The 22,517-nt window shown below is 35.3% G+C and overlaps 1 protein-coding gene across 7 annotated transcripts in view; it reads left to right on the forward strand.

Annotated features, from left to right (window-relative positions):
- The window catches only part of Ca-beta (Calcium channel protein beta subunit), a 483,978-nt gene extending 465,698 nt beyond the window's left edge, over positions 1 to 18,280 (forward strand). For 6 of the 7 annotated variants that reach the window (XM_074172644.1, XM_074172646.1, XM_074172648.1 and 3 more), the window contains one exon: positions 6,939 to 18,280. In XM_074172644.1, coding sequence (XP_074028745.1) covers positions 6,939 to 7,177 — 239 coding nt within the window. In that variant the 3' untranslated portion in view covers positions 7,178 to 18,280. The remainder of the gene's footprint in view (positions 1 to 6,938) is intronic. The other variant, XM_074172649.1, reaches the window with a different exon arrangement.
- Positions 18,281 to 22,517: the final 4,237 nt, after the last annotated feature.

Below are 22,517 nucleotides of genomic sequence, written 5' to 3' on the forward strand. Positions count from 1 at the left end.
AGAGCCCCGTTAAAATGCCATATGTTTTCTTAAATGATGTATTTTTGAGACACCCTATACACATTGAAGAATCGCGCGTTAAAACGATAGAGCCCCGTTAAACTGCTATGTTTTTCAAACGGATCTTTAATCCGATTTTTCATTCACTATTACTATTATACCATGATTTTTGTAAATCAACCGCGCGTTGTTATCTCTCAACTGAATCTCTCCGATACTCATTCTATCCATCGGTTACGTCGTACACGTCTCTTTCCCACTCAGTAACGTAGCAACGTCCCCTAGGGAATCCGCCACAGTCCCCGTATAGCTGATCTACAGAAGCAAAGAAATACGTTTTTGTTTTTGATTGCTATGGCAAAATGGAAAAAGTAGTATGAAGTTATATTGTATGGCTGACATTCAAAGTTTGATTGCTTGTTCCATTTACAATACAATAAAACCAATTACATGTTGTAGTTGTGTCTATTCAAAAGTAAACACCAAATAGGTTATGGGCCCAGGCACCCTTGAGTCAAAAACAAAAAGTGTAGAAAGTAAACAATAATCGAAATGGCGACTGCAGCTCAGGACGACGCGGTGACTCTTTCGACTCTTTTAGTTGTATTGCCAATTGCATATACAGGAAATTTTCTGTGAAGATACCTGCACTAACGCCTGTCGGATATAATCCAACGCCGTTCGTGGTATTATCCAGCGGAGTAGTTGTTTTTGATAGGCGTCAGTCCGTTCAACCCACTGTATAGGTATATCCAAGACTGGCTTGAACGTTTAAAGTTCATTTTTTTAGATTTGCTTACTGCCACACTTCAAACATAGCCCACTGACTAATAAGAAAGGAGCAGGATATGACCTCTTTTGTTGACCAGCGCAGGCTGCTGCTGACACAATTTCGATACATTTTGGCGATTTCCTCACAATAGGATTCTGCTGTGATGGTTTGGCCCGGTTGCAGAAAATTATAGTGAATCACACCATACGCTGACCATCATACAGTAAGCATGTTCTTTTTTAGTTGGTATTCGCCTAGAGAGTTCATCGGTGTCCAACAACTGTCCTGAACGTATCCTGGTGTCGTAGAGGATTCACTTTTCATCACATAATGACCCAAAAAAGGATCGTTTTGGTTACGCAAAAGCGAAAAAGAACACTCCTTGAAACGTGACAACTTCTGTCGATCACTCACTTTTTGAGCTTATTGACCCGTGCAAAGTGTTTTAAACTATCAAAAACTGCAAGGATTACTCTAGGTTGAACACTTCGAGGCTCATCTTTGAGGCAAACATATCCGGAACGAAATTTCGCAAACCTACATTGAACCACTATCATTGTTAAATGCCTGGTTGATTGTTCAGGTTGTTTCGGCAGTACTTTGCTTCAATTTGGATTTGTAGAGATTACATTAAAATGGACAAAACTTCCGAAACAACCTTGGAAGTCTACAAATTAGTCCGTGCCTGTCTATGTACAAAATAATAGTCACATATAATCTGATAATTGGTAAGACATTCAGAAGGATACAAAATTAATCATTATCGAATAAATATGTTAGTATTTCATGCATATTATAATGGGGAATGTTCCTCCTGACGAAAATCAAGTAGCTCATAAAAGAGCTCTAAAACAACGCATTTTAAACTTATCATTTCAACCTTTTTCTTTAAAAAATTATTCAAATACTCAAAAAAGAGGAATGAAATAATGCATTCAACATTTAAAGGGTTTCGTTTCTATTTCGCCATTTGGCAACATCGGTTATAGCTAATAAAGGACAATTAATCTGTTACCTGTATGAGACAAACAAAGATGACATATTTCAGAGGCGTGCTGTTCTGTTTACTTATGTTCCAAGACTTTCTGTGACATATGACATTTTGTGCACCTAACCTATCTTCCTCTATATAAATAAATAACAAAACAACTGTTGTTTATGTGGCTTGTGGAGGTGGTATTGAACTATAATTTATATTTTGCCTTGAATACTTTTCGAAGTAAATTTGAAAACTCAACTTTATTTTGTTCAAACTTGCCTTTGCTATAATAACCCAAATTGAGGAACATTCCCCATTGCCTTCTGCCACATACAATTCAAAATGTTATCGTTATCGCAAAATTAAAACTATCACCCAAGAAAATAAATACAAGCATTTTGACAATCGTTAGATAGATGAATGCTTACTTGTTTCAAAATTTAAATATTGTTAATGCCTGACCCGTTACTTGATGAAGATTCATAACACTATCAAGGATAATAAAACAATGTTCAAATGTATAATATTGAAAAAGATATTTGTTGAGTGAATTCCATCCAGGGTTACTAGCAGGGTACCTGGGTTCGCTCAGGGAGTTAATATGATTTTGAGAAAGTTAGTTAGAATAAGATAATATTCTTCCAATTATAAGAGGTCGACAAATTTTGCTGTATCCTCCCCTACCAATGAGTAGCACCACCCATACAAAAAATACTTTAAATGGTCTACAATGTTTCAGAATAATCCTAAGCATTCAAGAGAGTTCTGAAATGTTCCACAATGATATTCCGGGATGTTCACGAACATTACAGATTTCCCGATTATTCCACGACATTCAAGAAAGTTTCGGTATGCTATGGAGATTATGAAGTGTAAAGTCATTAATATGTAAAAGTTTATGTGAGAGTTTAGTCAAAATTGTGAAATGAGAGCCCCCTTTATTCACGCCGGTATCCAGGCCGGGGTAGTTTGGATAACCACATAAAGGGGGTTATACACGTGAATTCAAAAACTCGAAGATCTTCCGACGGGTAGGCGACCCAATAAATATATATGTGGAAAAATAAAACAGCTATATTGTTTAAATTATGAAAAAGTTTGACAAAAAAGAGGTGGCAGCATTGCTTCGAGCAAGACCTCTGCGCTCCCCAAAAAAGTTCCTGTCAACTTTGATAGGAGGAGCCTGGACAAATGCGCGCCAGTGGAAAGCAAAGTCCAATAAATTTAGAGAGAAAGAGGGAGAGAGAAAATTACAGCCCTCATATCTCCAAAAGAAAGCTCTTTAGGTAAAAATGGAAACCATTTTCATTGATGGGGACTATCACAAATGTAACTTCCTTGAGAATTCCACAATGTTATGGGATATCAAGGAATGTTCAAATTTATTTTCGAATCTGGCACGTTCCATTATATTCGAGAATATTCTGAGATGCTTTTGAATGCTCTAGAATATTCCGGAATGTGCTAGAACATTCTAGAAGGCAAAACTCCCAAGCCATGCTTCAAAAACACCTTTTCCATGGTGGGAGATAAGACTCCCTTGTCGTTCCATAAGGATCTAGGATATTCCAGGATTTTCTCGAACTTTCCAGGCTATTCGCTAATATTCTACAACATTCTAGAATGTCGAGGATGTTCTGGAATGTCATTAAATGCTTTCGAGTATTCTGGAATGTTCTGAACTATTTTAGAAATCAATATGGAGTTAAACTTTAATATTCAATAATACGCCCTTCGGTCAAGTCGTTATTTGATTTTGCAATTAAAAAACCTTTCCCTCACATTATCACCACAAAAAGTTCTCGTATGTATCATTATCTATATTGTGTGGCGCTAAATTCATTCTTTAATTTTGCGGGTTGAACTATGAAATATAAGGTGGTGTTGAATAAATAGATTATTTTACGATTTTTTGCCTCCTTTTTCCATTGGAGTTCTAAACGAATCATAACCATAACCATAGTTGAGCCCGTTTTTATATTATTGTGTCACATTTATGAGAGTCTAACGAGTTGCTTTGGCCCCAATTGCGCCTGAACAGGAAGCATCGGCCAATAAAGAAGAGAGAGAGAGAGAGAGAGAGTTGCTTTGGCATTCACGACTGAGGCATTTCTATGCTCTTCAACTGAGGTTGATCAAATTTCATGTTCTTCAAATTTATGACGAACCCAAATAGAAAAATCTGAAGGGGTAAATCTAGAGATGTTCGAAAACATAAATATCTTCTTCCATTGGAATCTAATCCAACGAATCCAAGTAAACAAATTCACATATTTGAAAAAACTTGATATTAAAAATGTAAAAATAGTTATTAAGTTAATGGGAATTATGGAAACTCCCAACAGTCATTTTGAAAATATTGTTGAAAAATAAAAAACAGTATTCAAACAAAAAAGGGGCATAAAACAATCGGTTTTTCAGGGCCTTCAGATATATAATAAATACAAGCAAAACATAAAAAAAATTATAATGAGTCATCCTGAAAAATTCGATGTTCTGTTTCAATAAACTGTCTTTCCACTCCTCTTGTCGTCATCCTCGCTTTCTTTTTGTTTGTTCACTCTGAAACACTCGTTGCGTTGATTAAACATTTGGTGTACAATTATATGAAGAAAGCAGTTGAGATTGGGTCATAGCACAGGCATTTCATGTCTAGATGCCCTTGTCTCTTACTGATATTCTTCGGTATTAATAATTTATAATAGTTGGTAAATGTACACTTCACTTATTGGAATAAATCAAATACATGAAGTTGAAAACCTCATCCCAGAAAGGAAAGGCAAAAAAGCTTGTGAACCAGTCTAAATAACGAATAAATCCCTTGAATCAATATCTGAATATATTTCATAATCATTAAGTTTTATAATCAATAATACTATGAAATACCAGCCCAGTTCAAAATAGCTGCTAATAAACCTATGTACCTACCGATAATTACCAATCATCACAATGTCCAAATAGCACTGCCAGAACCATAACCTGTGGTGCACATGATATTTATTATATAATTGAATGATTTACTCAGTTGAAATTGCTGCAGTACTATACTTTCATTTTCGGATACCGTCGTATTTTGTGAAGGAAATAAATCGGAATTAGTGAAGGAATCTGCAACTAAAGATCTAATACATATCTCAAGATGGTTTTTCAAAAATAGTTCAACAAATAATGTTTCTAAAACTAAAATTGTATCGTTCACTTCATATGAATTATCTGAATTCGAGTGTCTAATACTTGACAACATTTCTATTCTACTCATCTACCAACCCAGTAAAAACCTTGGTGTTAGTGAAGAAAACTAGTTATGATCACAGCAAGTATTTTCGATAATATCTCTTCTCAATGAGTAGTGATTAATCCCAGGGTAAATACGCCAAAGAGTATAAAATAAATGGTCTCAGCAGAGGAAAATTCGATATGCTGAAACCATGATTCGGTCTAGTACCACTGATGAAATAACAGATCAAAACATAGCTGTCTTGTTTCAGCTCATGGATGCAGTGATTTGAAGTTTTGGCATTATTCAATAGTCCTTCCCTCCTGAATGATAAATCCATGAAGGTCGTTGTTATATCCTCGCAGATATAAGCTAATTTTAACAGGAATTTGCATAATCAGACTTGTTGTGGGACTAATGGTATCGATCAGATTTCAAGATAAAGTATTATCTCAAGTTCCTCAACTTCTAAACTGTGAAATGCCTTTATTCGAAACAAGTTCCACTCACAAGAGTGAGAAGAAAATAACAACTTCATTCTCACACAGATTAGCTATCTGATATAACCTTTAGCCATAGAAAGCATACTGTTGCGTCTTTCCCCGTGTGTTGACCAATAATTGACTACACTGTATAATCAAACTTAACTTTATTTCACTTTAAATACACAAATACTTCAACTAAAACTTCAACTATTATTTGAATGTATATGGCCTTAGTAGATCACTTCATGTACCGTACTGTAACGTCGATTTGACTGTCCTGACATCCTCGTAGCCTTTAAATATCGTAATCGAATGTTGTCGAAATTTCGCCAAAGTTCTGTCGAAGTCGGTAGCATTTCTTGCTGTTTCTCGGGTGGCGGGGAATCATCGTGCACTCGCGCGCTCTTATTCACGTCACGCCTGGTTTATGGCTACCAGCGGCGGCCGGTGTTATTTTCTTTCGGGCATGATTTACAACAATACCAAAGAATTGGTGTAAAAAAATTAATTTTCTGTATATTCGAACTGATGTTCCTTTTCTACCAAAAATCAAATCCTGTAACCATTTAGATCTACGAATGTATCATTCTATTTTTGGATCATACTCAAATTCGATACATATAGTTTAAGTGTGAGAGATATCCGTATGTACCAGGAAGATATTTCAGGAATGTCTTTATTAATGCAGTAGCACCCAAATCAATGATTTTTGTCATTCGTATGCCTTTGTGCACACCAAGTTTAAAAAAAAAACAGTTCAACCGATTTAGTGGCGGTTTTCATTATTACATTGGAGTATCCTTCACCGTAACATTTAGTGTGTGATTTATTTCAATCGGTTGCTAAGTAAAAAAATCATCGGATAGAACTATTCTCCAATATTAGTTATTGACTACTTGAAGTTCAGTAAGACAATTAATTAATTCAACTTCCTGGAAAATCAAATTTATTGTATAATCTACTAATATCAAGTAGAAGCATGTTGATAAAATTAATGGCATAAATTAATGGCACGAGTATTGATTCTAAGTATGATTTTCTGGTGAGAAAATATTGACAAGAGACAAATTATTCAAATCAGTTTGGTCGTTCATAGAATATTGTCAATATTAGTTTTATCTAGTTGCCTTGCTGGATTTATAACTGAATTCGTGAATTGACTTCTTTACCGATCGCATAGATGGCATTTTCGTAAGGGGAGATGTCATAGCCTTTTCTTGATTATATAAACATACGTTTGGGTATTGCTGTCGAAATTTTAGAGTAGTGTGGCGTCTTTGAAAAGGAACTTGCCATCTATTCTCTGAGCATTCTTCCGACGAACTCCTCGTTACATGTTTTTCAATTACGGCTGCCCGAAATATTGACAGATGTTCCAAAAGAGACTTTAACAGGTAAAGAGTGTGTGGTTTTTTGTTTGTTCCGAAAGGGTTTTTTTTTAAACTGTCAAATTTTCCAGTTTACTAATTCCTATATTCTATGCAGTTCCAACTTTCCATACGAGTCACACGAGGACTACGAGGGCCCGACTGGATCAAGAGAGAAGCTACGAGGATTTTTCAGATAGAGAGCACTTGAACACTCACATACCTCATCACCTCCATGGTGGAGAGGACTACAGGGATCGCCCACTAGAAAGGATACCTTCTCGGGAGCACCGGCCTAGAGAGGAAGAATTTCCCGCTCACCGGGGTCCATCTAGAAGAGCTCTCAACGCCATATAGTGGAGGCTATCAACGGAGCAACCCATTGAAGAGGAAATCCATGATGATCTATCGCCAAGAGCAGACACTTACTACAAACCTCAGATCCCCAGAGAGTACCGAGATTCTAGGTCGGACCGAGAAAAACGGTACGACGATTTACTGCTGGAGAGGCGGTCAGAGGTTGAAAGGAGGCAGGCTGACCGGGAGAAGGCTAGGCTTCCCATCGACGATTCTAGACGTGAAGGTGCCAGCAGGAGGTATCCTGATGAAAGGAGAGCTGTCTTTATCGACAGGAGTAAAGCGGAGGGTCGGAACTACCGAAGGGAGCTGCTAGAGAGGTTTGCTGATATGGAAATCGATGATCATCATGAATTGCCTGGTCGAAAAAGATACTACGAATGAATTCGGCCTTAAGTGATTTTTGGCCTAAGTTAGTATAATCGGACATCAACTTTGAGGTACGAGCAAAAAACACGTAGAAAAATTTGTGAAGCAGAAACATTCAATTTGTGAAAAACGTAAACCCTAGACTGAGAGCACAAATTTTCATTTCCTAAGAAACAAGACACCCAAAATGCAAAGTTTTGACTACCAATAAGCATGCCAATAAGGCCACATATTTTCATTCTTTGTTTCTGAATAATATCGACTTCGAAAAGTTCAACTTTAAACTCGAAATTTCAACTTCAAATCGAATATTTCTATTTCATAATTCGAAATTTTCGATTTGAAGTGAACATTTCGAGATTAAAGTAGAAATATATGACGTTCAACTTTCAGTCCAAATTTTTACAACAAACAAAAAATAAAAATATGTAACCTTTCTCCCTTTTCATATTATCATTCAGGATTTTTCTTTCTCTTGGAATGGGAATGAAGAATACATTCATAAGATTACATGTAATCAGAAGTTACTCTTCGAACAAAAAACATTTTTGGCACAACTTATTTTTTGTTGAGAGTCAGAAAATTGTTGATGACCATAAAATAAGTATAGTTTTTTTTAAATATCAATCTAAATGTCGTTGAGAGGATAAATGAAAAAAGTGTGAATATGCCGAATACTGAAAAATATCGGTTTGAAAATTCAAAATAATAAACATGAAACTGTACAGAACTCTTGAAAGGGCATAAGAAAGTTTCTTGAATTGAAATTTTTGCAAATACGTAAAATGCACGGAAAACATATTGGAGAACAACATATTCGTTTTCAGTTATTAACTTTTTTATCTATACTTCATGATAATTTTTTCATGACATTATTTATTCTTCTCATATTACAATTCTGTATTTTTTCGACCTGAATTATCAGATTTGATTTTTTATATTTACAGACAATGACAGAAACATTACCTATATTCTCCAACAATGTTTGCTTCAATTTCTCAATTTTTCTAAAATTGAAAATTCTGAATGCTTTTACCAATGCTCTGCTTATTACAAAATTATAAAATAATAATAATTAAAATATTTTTTATTTCATTGTACTCGTATATGGGATTTATAATTTTTACAAGAATTCACCACACTATCACATCGAAGATACTTTTTCGAGTCAAAATCTCTTGAATTGAACTGTTTCATTTTCCTATTTCCCAACTTTGCTAGCACAAACATTCACATATTCCCTATCGTACCTATGTTTTAAATTTCTAGAAACTCGTAATTTGTTTCAGTTACTAAGACTGATATAAACTTCTCCATACAATTTCTTTTTTATGGAAAACTAATTTGGATCTACGCTTTGAGAAAACAAAATCCGAGAGATATTGCCCAATATATAAGAAGCATACAACAAAAAGACAGGAAAGATTTAATTGAGTTTAATGAAAAATGCTCTGTCCTGGAACTTAGCCAGTCAAGTCGGCATCGAAATAAAGTGCTGGAACAAAGTCACTCAGAAAAATGTATATTAACCCAGGTTCTCATACTTCAAAATGAGGATTCAAAAGGCATATGCTGGAATAAAATGTTCAATTCCATTTGCATTATTTTCTATACTTTTAATTCACAAGATTATATTTTCGATTATCAAAATTACAAAGAAAACCAGTTTTTTGATAAATTCACTCGAGATCAATCTAGTCGATAAATCCGAGACCTTGAGACCTTGTGCCATATTCGATAAGTGATGATGTATGGGGTGTTCTAACAACTGCTATCATCTGTTTTTATGGTAATTCCAAAGTGACGTGAACATTACACTTCATTTTATAATGAATATTCTATAATGAAAATAATTCATTCCACCAATTTGTGAGAAGCAATGCTGAAGAGTAATTGCACTTATGAATGAATGCGAACTTGATTGCTAGAAAGAGAAACATTTATCAGGACATTTATAAACTCTTCTCTGCTGCTGTTTCGCAAACAGGATAGTGGTGAATAACAGTAGGTATAGAAATAGGATTTCGTTGCTTGAGGCTGTGAATTGTAAATGTTTCTCCACGTTAGACATGTTTAACTGATAAGTAACGGTTGGAATTCTAACGTCACATCACTGCTAGTGATGAACGACATTGGCCTTATCTAGTAAACTCTCTAATTTATTTATTAATAGCCAACAATGCACTGTTATTTGATAACAGTTAAACGAGTAAAATATCATCGTTTTTTAGCAAGTACATTTCATAATAATTAATTGCAGTATTGAAAGAAAGTATATTCCATTGTCGGTTATCGCACGCGTATTTTAAAAAAATGTTTTTTATATATTTTTTTATTTCGGATTACTTCCCAAAATGTTTTTGTAAGTATTTGTTATTGTCAGTAAATAGCTTATTTTTAAATATTATTTTATTTTTCCCTGCATTTCTGCAGAGAAACTAAAAAGTTCACCCCGAGAAGTAACTGCGTATTATGAGCCACTGAAGAGAATGGATGAAAAAAAAAAAAAAGAAATTCACTCAGAAAAGTATTACCTTTTTATTCTCAAACTGCACAAATTCACATTCGAAAAACACTTCTTTCGGATAAAGGTATTTTTTCCCAAACAGTGGGTGAAAGTTAAGTGCATAATTTTCATTTGCTTACGTGTTACGTCTCGGAAATAAATGTTTATTCGTCATTAGAAAAAATATTTGCTTTATTTGAATAATATTCGAATTCAAAAACCTGATGCTCATATAGATTTGAAATATGAATACGTCAATATCAATCTCACAATTCAAAATCTCATTTTATCATTAATTAATATTTGGAAATATTTACTGAAAAATCATGCTAATACTAGCTAATATGTTGTTTTTTGCTCGTATACGAGGCATTTTCCAAACGTGCCTGAATCATGTAAAAATTCGATCAAGTTGGTGTTTGTAGTATCTTCTTCGACTTCCTTCAATGAGAGGTTCCGTTGTTGATGTGGTTTCCCATAAACTTAAAAAAATTGACCATTTTGGTGCCATATTTGAGTAATAGCTCAATTTTTAATCTGTCTTATTGAAATGAAAAATATATTCAAGCTTTAACCTATAGCTACCTAGGATTTTTAAATTGGTTTCTGGGGACATAAGGCAATTGAAGAGACTTCAAAAAACTGTGTGTTCTAATCGTTCATCAAGAATTTTCGCTAGCTGAATGAGAAGTATTTGATTACAAAGAAAGTTTTTCAAGTTTTCTATGATTGAAATTTAGTTATACTGTTCGATGCGAAGAAAGTGGCCATCGTGAAAGAAACAATTATCGCCAAATTCGAAGTATTTAACTTCACTTCCCCTTACGAGAAAACGTTTTAGAATTGTTTTTTTTAATGTCAGCGCCTCTACTTATAGTAACATATACTATGTGTTACTTCAAAAATTCATCATATTGAAATATTTCACTTCAAAAAATTTCAAAGCGTAGGGGTACCAGCTTAAACAATATTATAAATCTAATGACTCTGCTCCATCAGCAATTAAACATTGGTTTGCTAACTTCAAACGTGGTCGTAGAGACAGCGATAATGCAGAACGCAGTGGACGTCCACATGACAATAACACCAGAAAACATTAAAAAATCCGCAAAATCTTTTTAAATATCGAAAAGTGAAGTTAGGTGAGTTAGCTGACAGTGTAAAAATATCAAAACAACCTGATGGCTTTATATTGCAAGAGCATTTGAGTGTGAGAAAGCTCTGTTCGAAGTGAGTGCCGCGTGAGCTCACTATTGACCAGGAACAAAAACGTCTTGATGATTCTGAGCATTATTTGGTCATGTTTAAATATAGCAAACTGGAATGTTTGCGTCGATATGCGACAATAGATGGAACATGGATCCAGCACTTCACTGCGGAATCAAAACGATCGTCATCTGAGTGGAGAGCAACTGGTGAACCTCGTCCAAATCGTCCGAAAGCAAAACAATCGGCTGGAAAGCTTATGGCCTTGGTGTTTTGGCATGTGCGTGGTGTAATATTCATCGACTATCTTGAAAAGGAAAGTACCATCAACAGTGAATATTATATAGCTTCATTAGAGCGTTTAAAGGCCAAAATTGCGTAAAAACAAACCCATTTGAAGAGAAAGAAAGTGCTGCTTAATCAAGACAACGCATAGTCGCCAAATTTGGTTCCCAGCGACTACTGGCTGTATCTGTATCTGTTGAGTAGGGAGGGTGAGTGTAAGCCCACGCACTTAGGCCACATGTGACCCATTGTACATCCTCCCGAGGAGTTGTCCTCCTAGGTCGTCGTCCATCCTGTCCTTTCCAGGAAGGTGGACAGGTCGCTGGGAGACATCCCCTTTATATCGGCAGGTGTAGGCCAAGACTCGCCGAACACACACTCTCTTATTGACGATAACTCCGGGCACTCGCACAGGACATGCCTGACAGTCTCATCTTCCTGTTCACACATCCTGCATAGAGGTGTGTCCACTAGCCCCATATTATGTAGGTGTTTCCTTAGCTGACAGTGACCAGTCAGAAATCCTACTGTAAGGCGTAGATTTTTCCTGGTCATCGCCAGATATTTCTTCGGCGCCAGCTTCCCAGGGTCGCCCAAGGTGATCCTGGCAAGATTACATCCTTTGATTCCATCCCATCTCTTTAAAGATCGAGCATGGGTGTAACATTTGACTAGTTCCGCAATTGTCGAAGTCATCAGGCCGTGGGTGCCACTTGGTCCTAAAATTCTCAGTCCAGCGACTACTAGCTGTTCGCAGACCTCAAAAAAATGCTCACCGGTAAGATATTTCTCTCAGATGCAGAGGTTATTGCTGAAACTGAGGCCTTTTTTGAGGCAAAAGATGAATCGTTCTACAAAAGTGGTATTGAAATGTTAGAGCGGCCACGGAATGATTTTGTTGCTCTTGATGAAGGTTACATTGATGTAAGCCAATTTTGAACAAAAAAAACGCGTTTCTTTTCTTAGGCTCGGAACATTCCAGCCCAGGTATTATTGAACTTATTACACATCAGGTTTCTAAAACATATTCGCCGGCCACAATCTTTAATATAGATTTTATCAATCTACGTAAACTGAAGATTATTCGGTGAGAATATTGTCGAGTGTAAATGTTCCTTTTGAGTTTTTGACACTCAAATTGATTTGAGATAAATCGTATTTGAAAGCAGTTTTCTCTTTTCCCTTCATTTTCTTGTTGAAATCTTGGAATCATTCCAACGTATTTTTTGTTTAATTTGAATACCTTTTCATCCTTCATATGCCGTATGTCCTCAAATAAGGGTATTGTTGAAAAACCGTAACAAATTTATGTATTTTATATATTAATGTATAATAACTTGAACAGAACTGAGATATTATACCTTAAAGAAAAGTGTACTCTATATTGGAGTGGTATGTATTCATATTTTGCTTAATTTTTCATAGTTCCATAATACCTACGTGATATTAACGTCAAGTACTTGACTGATTCTAGGAAAATGTAGATGAAGTTTGCACAGCTGATAAACGATGCGAAAAATATAGCATGATGGGAACGAAATTCTATTAGGTATTCCACACATTAGCTCGATATTTGTAAGGTAAAAATTATGAAAAATTTTTTCAGGCGATTTCCAGAGTTTGTTTTCGAAAATTTCAATATCAATTCTTTACCGGAAACGGGGTTTCTTCGATTTTCAACGTACAAAGTCATTCGAGACAATCACTATTTTCGTACTGTTATTAGTTTTCCGATGCTCTTCAACTCAAATGGCATACCTGGATTTGATATTTAGTATAACACGGAGATTGTTTTTAAATTCTTTCGAACTGAAAGGAGAACAAAGAATTTTCTCTCGATTTTTTATACATTCAATTTCAATTTCAGTATTTCTGTAAAAAGCCCCCCCTCTCTCAAGTTTTGAACGGTACAAGAAATCAGCGTAGTACTTTTCGATCAGAAATAAAATAGTGATGCATAATTTTTCACCGATGAGAAGGTGCTTCCTTTTTTTTCGCAACAAAAGGGTGTTTTATGATATTTCGGTTTAGGTAATTCATTCCTCTATCTAACACTATCGGATCAACTGTTCCTGAGTATTTAGGTTTTTTATATTCATTTTAATAACCTGAAATCAGAGGATAATCATAAAAATAATTCAAAATGTTCGTCACTCACGTCCTTATAATAATGAAGTTTCTTTATAAATTCATTTCTCACATCAAGGAATGGTGAATGGTCAACATTTTCAACATTTATAGGAATGAACTGAAATGAGTTTAGATACTTGTGATTCACTGTTTGGAACCTTTGGTGTAGTGATACACCATTACTGGAGTTTGTTCCCAACACCAAACCGTTATTTTAACACCTCGACAGGTGTTGCGATCACCAAGTTATCATCTTCAAGAGAAAGATTAAACTCTTGAAGATGATCACTTGATGATCGAAACACATATCAAAGTGTTAAAATAACGGTTTGGTGTTGGGGAAAAATTCCATGAGTTTAGATGTTTTTTTAACTTTCATATTTATCGTTTGTTTGAGGATTCTCATAATGGATATGAAACTGTTAGTCACTCGAGAACGGCTGATCCCATTTTCAAAATTAACAGATAATTTGAAGGTATCGCAAGTCCCCTTTCTATCAAAAAAACGAAGTGGTAGCGTTCTTTCGGAGACGCGTGATAAAACACCATCAACTTTTATGCGTAAATTGAATTATATCAGACTGATGTATTCTTTCAGTAGTATATTGTACAGTCTATCCAGCTATGCCAATTTGATGAAAAAGAAAAATAAACCCTGGAAATCTGAACTCAACCAAAATGTACGTTCTGTACTGCATGTGCCACAAGCAGTGGTGTTCACCGACCAATTTCACTTACACTAAAAAATATTTGTATCATGATAGTCCTATGAAAAACTTTAGGTTTCGCACAGCGCATCTATCAAATCAGTTTCATTACTATAACTCTAAGATTTGAAAGAATCATATCTACATATATCTGCTGAAAAAATAAAAAATAATTTAAATGGAAGATGTCTGATTGCCCGAAAAATTCCCCTCAATCACCCAAAATTGGAACAGGAACAAACTGCAGGTATATATTTAAAGATTGGATCCAGTGTATTTTGAGAGTTAATGGTGAAGAGATTGTTTTGGTTGGTTTCCGGGTTTTGCCGTGGTCTTCTTTGGTTACAATCTACAAACGTTTCAACTGCAACTGCGGCAGTCATCTTCAGTAGCGTGGTCGAAGTACTCTTCTTGATGTATCAACTGAAACTGAAGCTCTCATTCCTGACATGTCATTTGTATATGTAAAGTAGGGAGGGTGAGTGTATACCCACAGTACTTAGGCCACATGTCACCCATTGTACATCCTCTCGAAGAGTTGACCTCATAGGTCATCGTTCATCCTGTCCCAGGAAGTGGGACACGTCACTAGGAAACATCTCCTTTATATCGGCAGGTGTAGGTGAAGACTCGCCGAACACACACTCTCTTTGACAACCTTGAGGTATCTCACGGAGCGCCGTACCGCGAAAGTTTTGGAAGGTGCAGCGACATTAGTGTCGTTGCGCGGCTTCTTCAACTTTCCTGGGGTTCCCCTAGTGGAGGTGTTCAAGTAAGGGCGCTTTCCTGCAGGGGCAGCCGGTTCTTTTCCTTTATTCAAAGCGAAGATCTTGGTGCTTGCCGCAGGAAGTGCCCTTGCTTTTGGAAGTGGAGTGGGGAAAAAGGAAGGTGCACTTATAGTTGCTGCCACTCCTGCCTCTTTCGCTCTCTTTCTCCTTTTGGCCTCGGCAGCACCCTGCGGCCATTCAGCTGTCGGCACGATTCCTTACACCTTAGCTTGGGTAGGCTGGTCCACGGTGGTATGTTTCGCAAAGGCTTTTGGCCTTTTAGTTCCCCTCACCCTACATTCTGCCACTGATCAGGAGTCCGGCGATCCCATTCGTAAGGCCACATATTGGCTTCCCGGACAGGACACCCATTCCCAGTCCCCTGGCCGTTCCTCTATCCGCCACCTGAGGCCGCGCCCAATAGGTAGCCCAATACACGGAGCCATATCATTCATAGTGCTGATTGTTCACGTACTTTCTGTAATGACGGGTTCGCGCGTACATGGCTTCGTTTTGGCGCTTTTTAATGCTGTGTGCCAGATCTTCGGTAGATATGTTCTCTTTTCCTTTTTGTTGAAGGTTTCTTGTTGTTAGTATATTTCAATGACTTCTAAATACATTCTTGTTGAATAATGATTCGAAGTTGCTAGCCTCTCGGTATTTTCGAAAAGGATCTAGTGTTTCCCGTGGAACAGTGCATGTTCAGGCACTGCAGACTTCTTGGCCTGTCCCAATCGGCAACTCCGCTTGTGCTCGACTAGGCGGGTACCAATGCTTCTTTTCGTCTGACCGATATAAACTGTATACTCCCGCATCCATGTAACTTCCGTATCGGTGGAAAGTCATCTTCGTGCCATTCAGGCTTGGAGTCCAAGCCTGAATGGCACCCAAATAGCGTGGGAAGTACGAGCGAACCCGCCATTACAAAAGGAGCACGAAAAATCAGCACTATGAATGACATGGCAGAAATGAGAGCTTCAGTTGATACGTTAAGAAGAGTACTTCGACCACGCCACTGAAGATGGCTACCGCAGTTACAGTTGAAACGTTTGGAGATTGCAACCAAAGAAGACCACGGCAAAACCCAGAAACCGAGCAAAACATTGACGCCAGCTGTGAAAGCCTACATTCATATATGATGAAGAGATTGTAACCAAAAATGTTTGCCAGCTCTCAAGTAAACAGATGATATTATGATAATTATACAATTTTCGTACTACAATTTTATTCAAAACGCGTTCCACAACACAATAACTTCAGTCCAGGACGGACCAGTCGGACTGATGAAGTTACAGTGTGGTGAAACGTGCCTTATATAAAATTTAAAGTGTGAAAATTGTATAATTATGAATTATTGATTTTTATCAAATGAACTGATCTCCATGCTTTGAATACATCTGTTAAAAAATGAATAGATGAATAAATGAGTGAATATCAGATTCAAAATTGAAGTCAACTCTCAATGTGAGGAACGCTGCCTGGGTCTGGAGAGAATCTTGTTGAAAATGAAGTTTTTGAGCTAGTTTTGAAATGCTAATGGGTTTTTATCAGTTTTTTTATTACATTTTGAAGTGTCCCATGTATATCTATTATACACCTGACAGTAATTCACTATCATGCATTTTTCAATTACATCAAGTATTATTTTTTTAGCCGATAAATGCAGATAGCAAGTCTCCAGATTTTAGACTATATAATAAGGGAAGTTTAAACTTCGCCCATCTATTTTGTGAAAAATAAAATTTTCAGCTTAAAATCTTCTTCTTGGTATATCATACCCTTAAATGTCATACTTATTATTATTTCTGCTTTGTTCATGTATTTAGGAATTGAAAGGAAGGAATCTAAATTCGTCTATATTTGGTATACTTCTAGATTATCCAGTGTATTTGTCCATGAATTAAGAATCAATTTATTTTCACAGGTTCATTTATTCACGATTGAAAATAATGAACAACAGCAAATATAGTTTTATTTCTAAATAACTGCGAAAACTTTTTAATATTTGAAATTAAATATTAATATAATAATAACCTCATACTTTTTTGAACTAGATAATTTTAGGAATTGACACGTGGTAATGGTGTTAACACATCAATTTCCCATTTTCACCAAATAAATAATTTATTTTGCTCCGTTTTTCATTCTGCAAATAATAAGTAATGAAATAACTCTGAAATAAAATGGGCGAAGTTCTTTCAGTACTGTATAAATATTTTAACTTGAAATTTGTTAGATGCGTACTTCCTATTAGTATTTAGTGCCATATTTTTCATTTCCTTTTATCATAAGTATTTGAAAACACCTATTGAATATAAAAAATGTTTCATATGCTGTTGTTACTTAATGAGTCTATTGAATATTTCAGATATAAGTGACTAATTATAATATTTGAATATAGCTGAAATTTGATACATTGTAAATAGCTAAAAATATAAAAAGTTCTATACTATATTACCATTGTGTTTGTCATTTATATATTAGTAGGTTAGTTATATAAGGCCGTATATGAGATCACCAACGTGAATTTGTGAAATGTGGAGGATACAGAAGAAGACGAGGCGTTACGTTGTTACGGTCTGAATTGATTCTGCTGATCGAATTATAACGTTGGCTGTTTATTTTTTGTCAAAAACATAGATTGAGTTGAATTCTGACTTCAGGCTTCAGCTGAAATTGAAAATAACCCTTCATTAAATGCAAATAAGTGCTGATTTCTTCAAAAGTTGATTTTTGACAAAGTTCATCATTTTATTGAAAAATATCAAAAATGTTTGCACTTGATATCAACTGTAAATCATACCTTCAAATGCCAAAAAATAGGATACACTTCAAAGATTATTCTTTCATAAAACATTGGCAAATATAATATGCAAGTGGATTCTTTCACATTTCGAAACTACGTTGTGTCGAGATTTTGTACACTTCCTTAGAATACGAATAAATGAAGATGTTGATGACATTGTTGAAAAACGTTTTGTATTTATAATTTTCAAGTTACTATAAACGCCTTGCCTTTTATGATTTTCCTTTTGGTATCTTGTCCATTCAATTAAGTGGATGTGAGAGTAAGGGTTGAGCGGCACTGTTGATGTGCATTTTTTTAAATGAAATAAATCTATGAATACTTGAATTGTTATTTTTATTATTCCGTCCTCAGTTATCAGGCCAACATGAATCATTCTTGAATAGAAAGCATTTGATAAAAGTATAGATATAACTATGGCGAAATGAAAATATCATTCTCATCACAAGAAAAATAGGTCTTTTGGAAAAACCGGCTATTTGGTTTTCGATTTTTTTCTCCTACATTTTTTGTTTTCTACAAGATTTGGTGAAAAATTGTCTTTATATGTAGAAAATACCATGTAGTTTGATGAGAACAATATCCGGGCTAATAGAATGAAACCTAGAGTATCAAACATTTCGTCGACTACTGCGGCAGATCATTCCGAATTTACGCGATAGGAATTTGCACAAGAAAACAAAATTCAATTACTCACTTAAGTTGAGTTCCTCTGTTATTGCCTACAGTGATGTTTAGAAATATAAGAGCTAATTATTTTCAATTATTTTCAGTTAATTGTATTCGTTTGAAAATGTTCTCACTGGACAAAACTGCAGTACCTAACATTAGTTACAAATACAAATGGTAAAAAACATAGAAAGTTGTATTTCTCATTTTTCATGATTATCTCCTACCACGTAGTAACGTCTACATCGATCAATTTATTGAGTGGAGTTGTACACGGTAACAGATCAGGAAATTAATAAACGATTGAACTGTTTTCTGATGGAGGGCATTGAACGAAATATGAATAAATAACAAAATCGAAATATGTCCGTCAAACTACTGGCATAAGAGATCTTTGGCAGGGACTTCTAGAAGTACATTAATGACAAATTATTGAAATTCAACAAACTTCAGGCACCCGAAACAAACATCCAGGTGGTAATGAGGGGGAAGATGAAGGAAATCAGAAGGTCGTACGCGCACAAATAATGCCAGATGTAAGTTTCAGATAAATATTAGTTCAAAAATATATATATATATATATATATATATATTAGTTCAAAAAACTATAAAAACTTCAATATCAACACAAACTAAAATCCTATGGCTTGATGTAACTAATGACTTTTAATGAGTCTGAAATCAGAATAAATATATTTATAAAAAAATTACTTTTTTTGTAAAAAAGCATGACATACTTTAAATCAAATTTTTATTATGGCTTCCAACCAAGTATTTATAACAATGGATACTTAGCACGATGTTGAACACAATTTCAAATAACTTTCGAATAATTTTTTAGTTTCTGTTGATATTAAAACGTGTTTTTTTAGTTTTTTGAACTGTTATTTCCACTTTTCAGTTTGGCTTGCTATTTCAAGCCCATTAGTTTTAATATAAAATATATACGCATGCGCAGACATTCTGGTTGTTTCACACAGATACCGTGGAAATTATTTGACCCTGGCGATCCTGATCAGGATAATGGGCTTGTTTCATGATATGGAAAATGATACTGGTTTGCTTATAGACTGATCGAGTTAGGGGTATGTTATACTTATCAAGCCTAATCGGTCGCAAGGTATCTTTATATTTGCAGAAAAAAAAACAATTCGAAAAGCAAGAATTTAAATTGGCCGCGTGTCTGTTGACCAATAAAATTTATCGTGTCTAGAGCGGAGTTGTCAAGTGCATTTGTTTTTAATATCCAATCACAGATTTGATGATCCAATTTGACAGACAATTCAGGTAAAAATTTTGTGATCTTTCGACTTTGTGTACTGATTCTATTGTTCCTATTGGTCAATCGAACAAGAAGCGGGAATAGGCCCGTGACGTCACCGGCCTATCACATTCGATTTATATTAATTATTTACGGGAGAACTACGGTACTTGGAGAGCTGAAACAAAGTACACTGTTTTTCAATTTAAAATTTATATCAATGAACCAAAAATCATGAAACAAGCCCATTAGATGAACTTATGAAATTATTGTACTGTCACCGATTCTTGTTAATTGTACAAAGTTTAAAATACATCTGTCTGTTTGAAGTTAGTCAATATCGAGTCCAAAGGAGTCGGTTACAAACAAACAAACATGCAAGTGAAGCTAATAAAACTTGTTAAAAATATTGTATCGAAGTTTGGTAGCGTATTACGGACAATTCAAAAATGTTAAGCTGGTTTAAAGGATTCAAAATAATCTTTTTCATGCCAACCAAAATAGGTTTTATTCTGCTAAATGTTCTGATGTCCTATTGATACAAAAATGTAATACATGATCTATCACAATCAGGAACAGTGAAAAAATATTAATACGTAAAAATGAAATGTTATCACCATATTTCGTAACTAGAAAATGTAATGGATATTACAAATTCGTTCTGAATCTGGAACAATTGACTAGGTTGATATATCCGCCTCACTTTAAAGTAGAAGATTACAGATTAGCTCTAAAATTGTTTTGGAGTGGTAATACAGAAAATTCAGTAAAATTCAGCTGAGTTGAAAGATACAAATTAATTTTTTTCATGCCAACCAATACAGTTCTATCCTGTTAAATGTTCTGCTGAACAAAAATGTAATACATAATTTATTACAATCAGGAGCTGTGAAAAAATGATAATACGTAGAAATGAAATTTTATCACCATCTTTCTTAACTAGAAAATGTAATGGCTATCTGCATTCTAAATCTGGAACAATTGAATAGGTTGATAAATCTGCCTGATTTTCAAGTTGAAGATTACAATCAGCTCTGAAATTGGTTATCAAGGATTATTTCATGACGTTAGTAGATCTGAACGATGCACACTTTTTGATTCCCATGCATAGAGATTACATTTAAGATTCGTTTTTAATAGTCAAAGATATGGATTTCAGGTATGACTCTTTGCTAAGGATACACTATAAAACACACGTTTGTCTATTTTCCACGATAGTTTTATATTTGTTGACTATATGTATCTGTAGAGTAGGGAGGGTGAGTGTGAACCCACAGCACTTAGGCCACATGTGACCCATTGTACATCCTACCGAGAAGTTTTCCTTCTGGGTCATCGTCCATCCTGTCCTCTCCAGGAAGGTGGACAGGTCACTGGTAGACATCTCCTTTATATCGGCAGATGTAGGCCAATACTCGCCGAACATACACTCTCTTATTGACAATAACTCCGGGCACTCGCATAGGACATGCCTGACAGTCTTACTTCCTGTTCACACATCCTGCATAGAGGTGTGTCCACTAGCCCCATATTATGGAGGTGTTTCCTCAATTGACACTGGCCAGTCAGAAATCCTACTGTTAAGCGTAGATTTTTCCTGGTCATCGCCAGATATTTCTTCGGCGCCAGCTTTCCTTGGTCACCCAGGGTGATCCTGGCAGGATTGCATTCTTTGATTCCATCCCATCCCATCTCTTTAGGGATTGAGCATGGGCATAACATTTGGCTAGTTCCGCAATTGTCGAAGTCATCAGGGCGTGGGTGCCACTGGGTCCTAAAATTCTTAGTACAGCCCCTTCCTTCACTAGTTTCGGTCAACAAATATAAAACTTTCGTGGAAAATAGATAAAAGTGTGTTTTTGTAGTGTATCCTCAGTGAACATCAATTTCCAAAAAATAAACAAGTCGTCAGTCAAACAAGTATTACTGATTGATTAATGTTATTGCCCATTTGTATTTACACAAATTTTGAAATCCATCTTGTGGAACAAGTCAATTTCTTCTGAGTTGTGTTGAAATGAATTAGTGCTCAGTTTGGGGCGAGATTATTATAGTGAATTTCAGGTTTTGAAAATGGAAAAGGATCATTTTCCGAAAAGTCAACCACTTAAGAAGGCTAAGTATTAATATTTAATGTTTTCAATTGATTTTTTCAATTTGTAGGCAACGACAAGTTACTGACTAATTGGACTTTTCAGTAGTTTATATTCTGCAGTATCTTCTCGGGGTGATTTTTTCAGTTTGCCTTTTATTACACTTTTGCAGATTCTCTATTGATTCAGCTTCAATTTTTTCAGATTATGGAAGGTTATAAACTAAAAAAAATAGTAGAAATTGAGGAAGATTATATTATATTGTTGTGAGTCGATAATACTACGGCGATTTCTTACTCAAATAGAATGAGTTATGTTGAAAGTGAAGAATTGAGTGATATAACTAAAGAAATTTGGAAATGGTGTGAAGAGAGGGGTTTATTGATTTTTGCCTCTTACATCAATTCCAAATACAATGAGGATACTGATACTGAGTTTAGGTCTTTAGCTACTGAAACAGTTTTCGAATGATTACTGAATCATTTGGTTTACCAGAAATATATCTTCGTGCAATGCAATTGAATTCAAAATGTGTGAAATA

This window comes from Leptinotarsa decemlineata, unplaced genomic scaffold, assembly GCF_025532065.1.
Source record: "Leptinotarsa decemlineata unplaced genomic scaffold, Ldec_3_MD MMD2_tig00000133_RagTag_RagTag, whole genome shotgun sequence".
Lineage (NCBI taxonomy): Eukaryota > Metazoa > Arthropoda > Insecta > Coleoptera > Chrysomelidae > Leptinotarsa > Leptinotarsa decemlineata.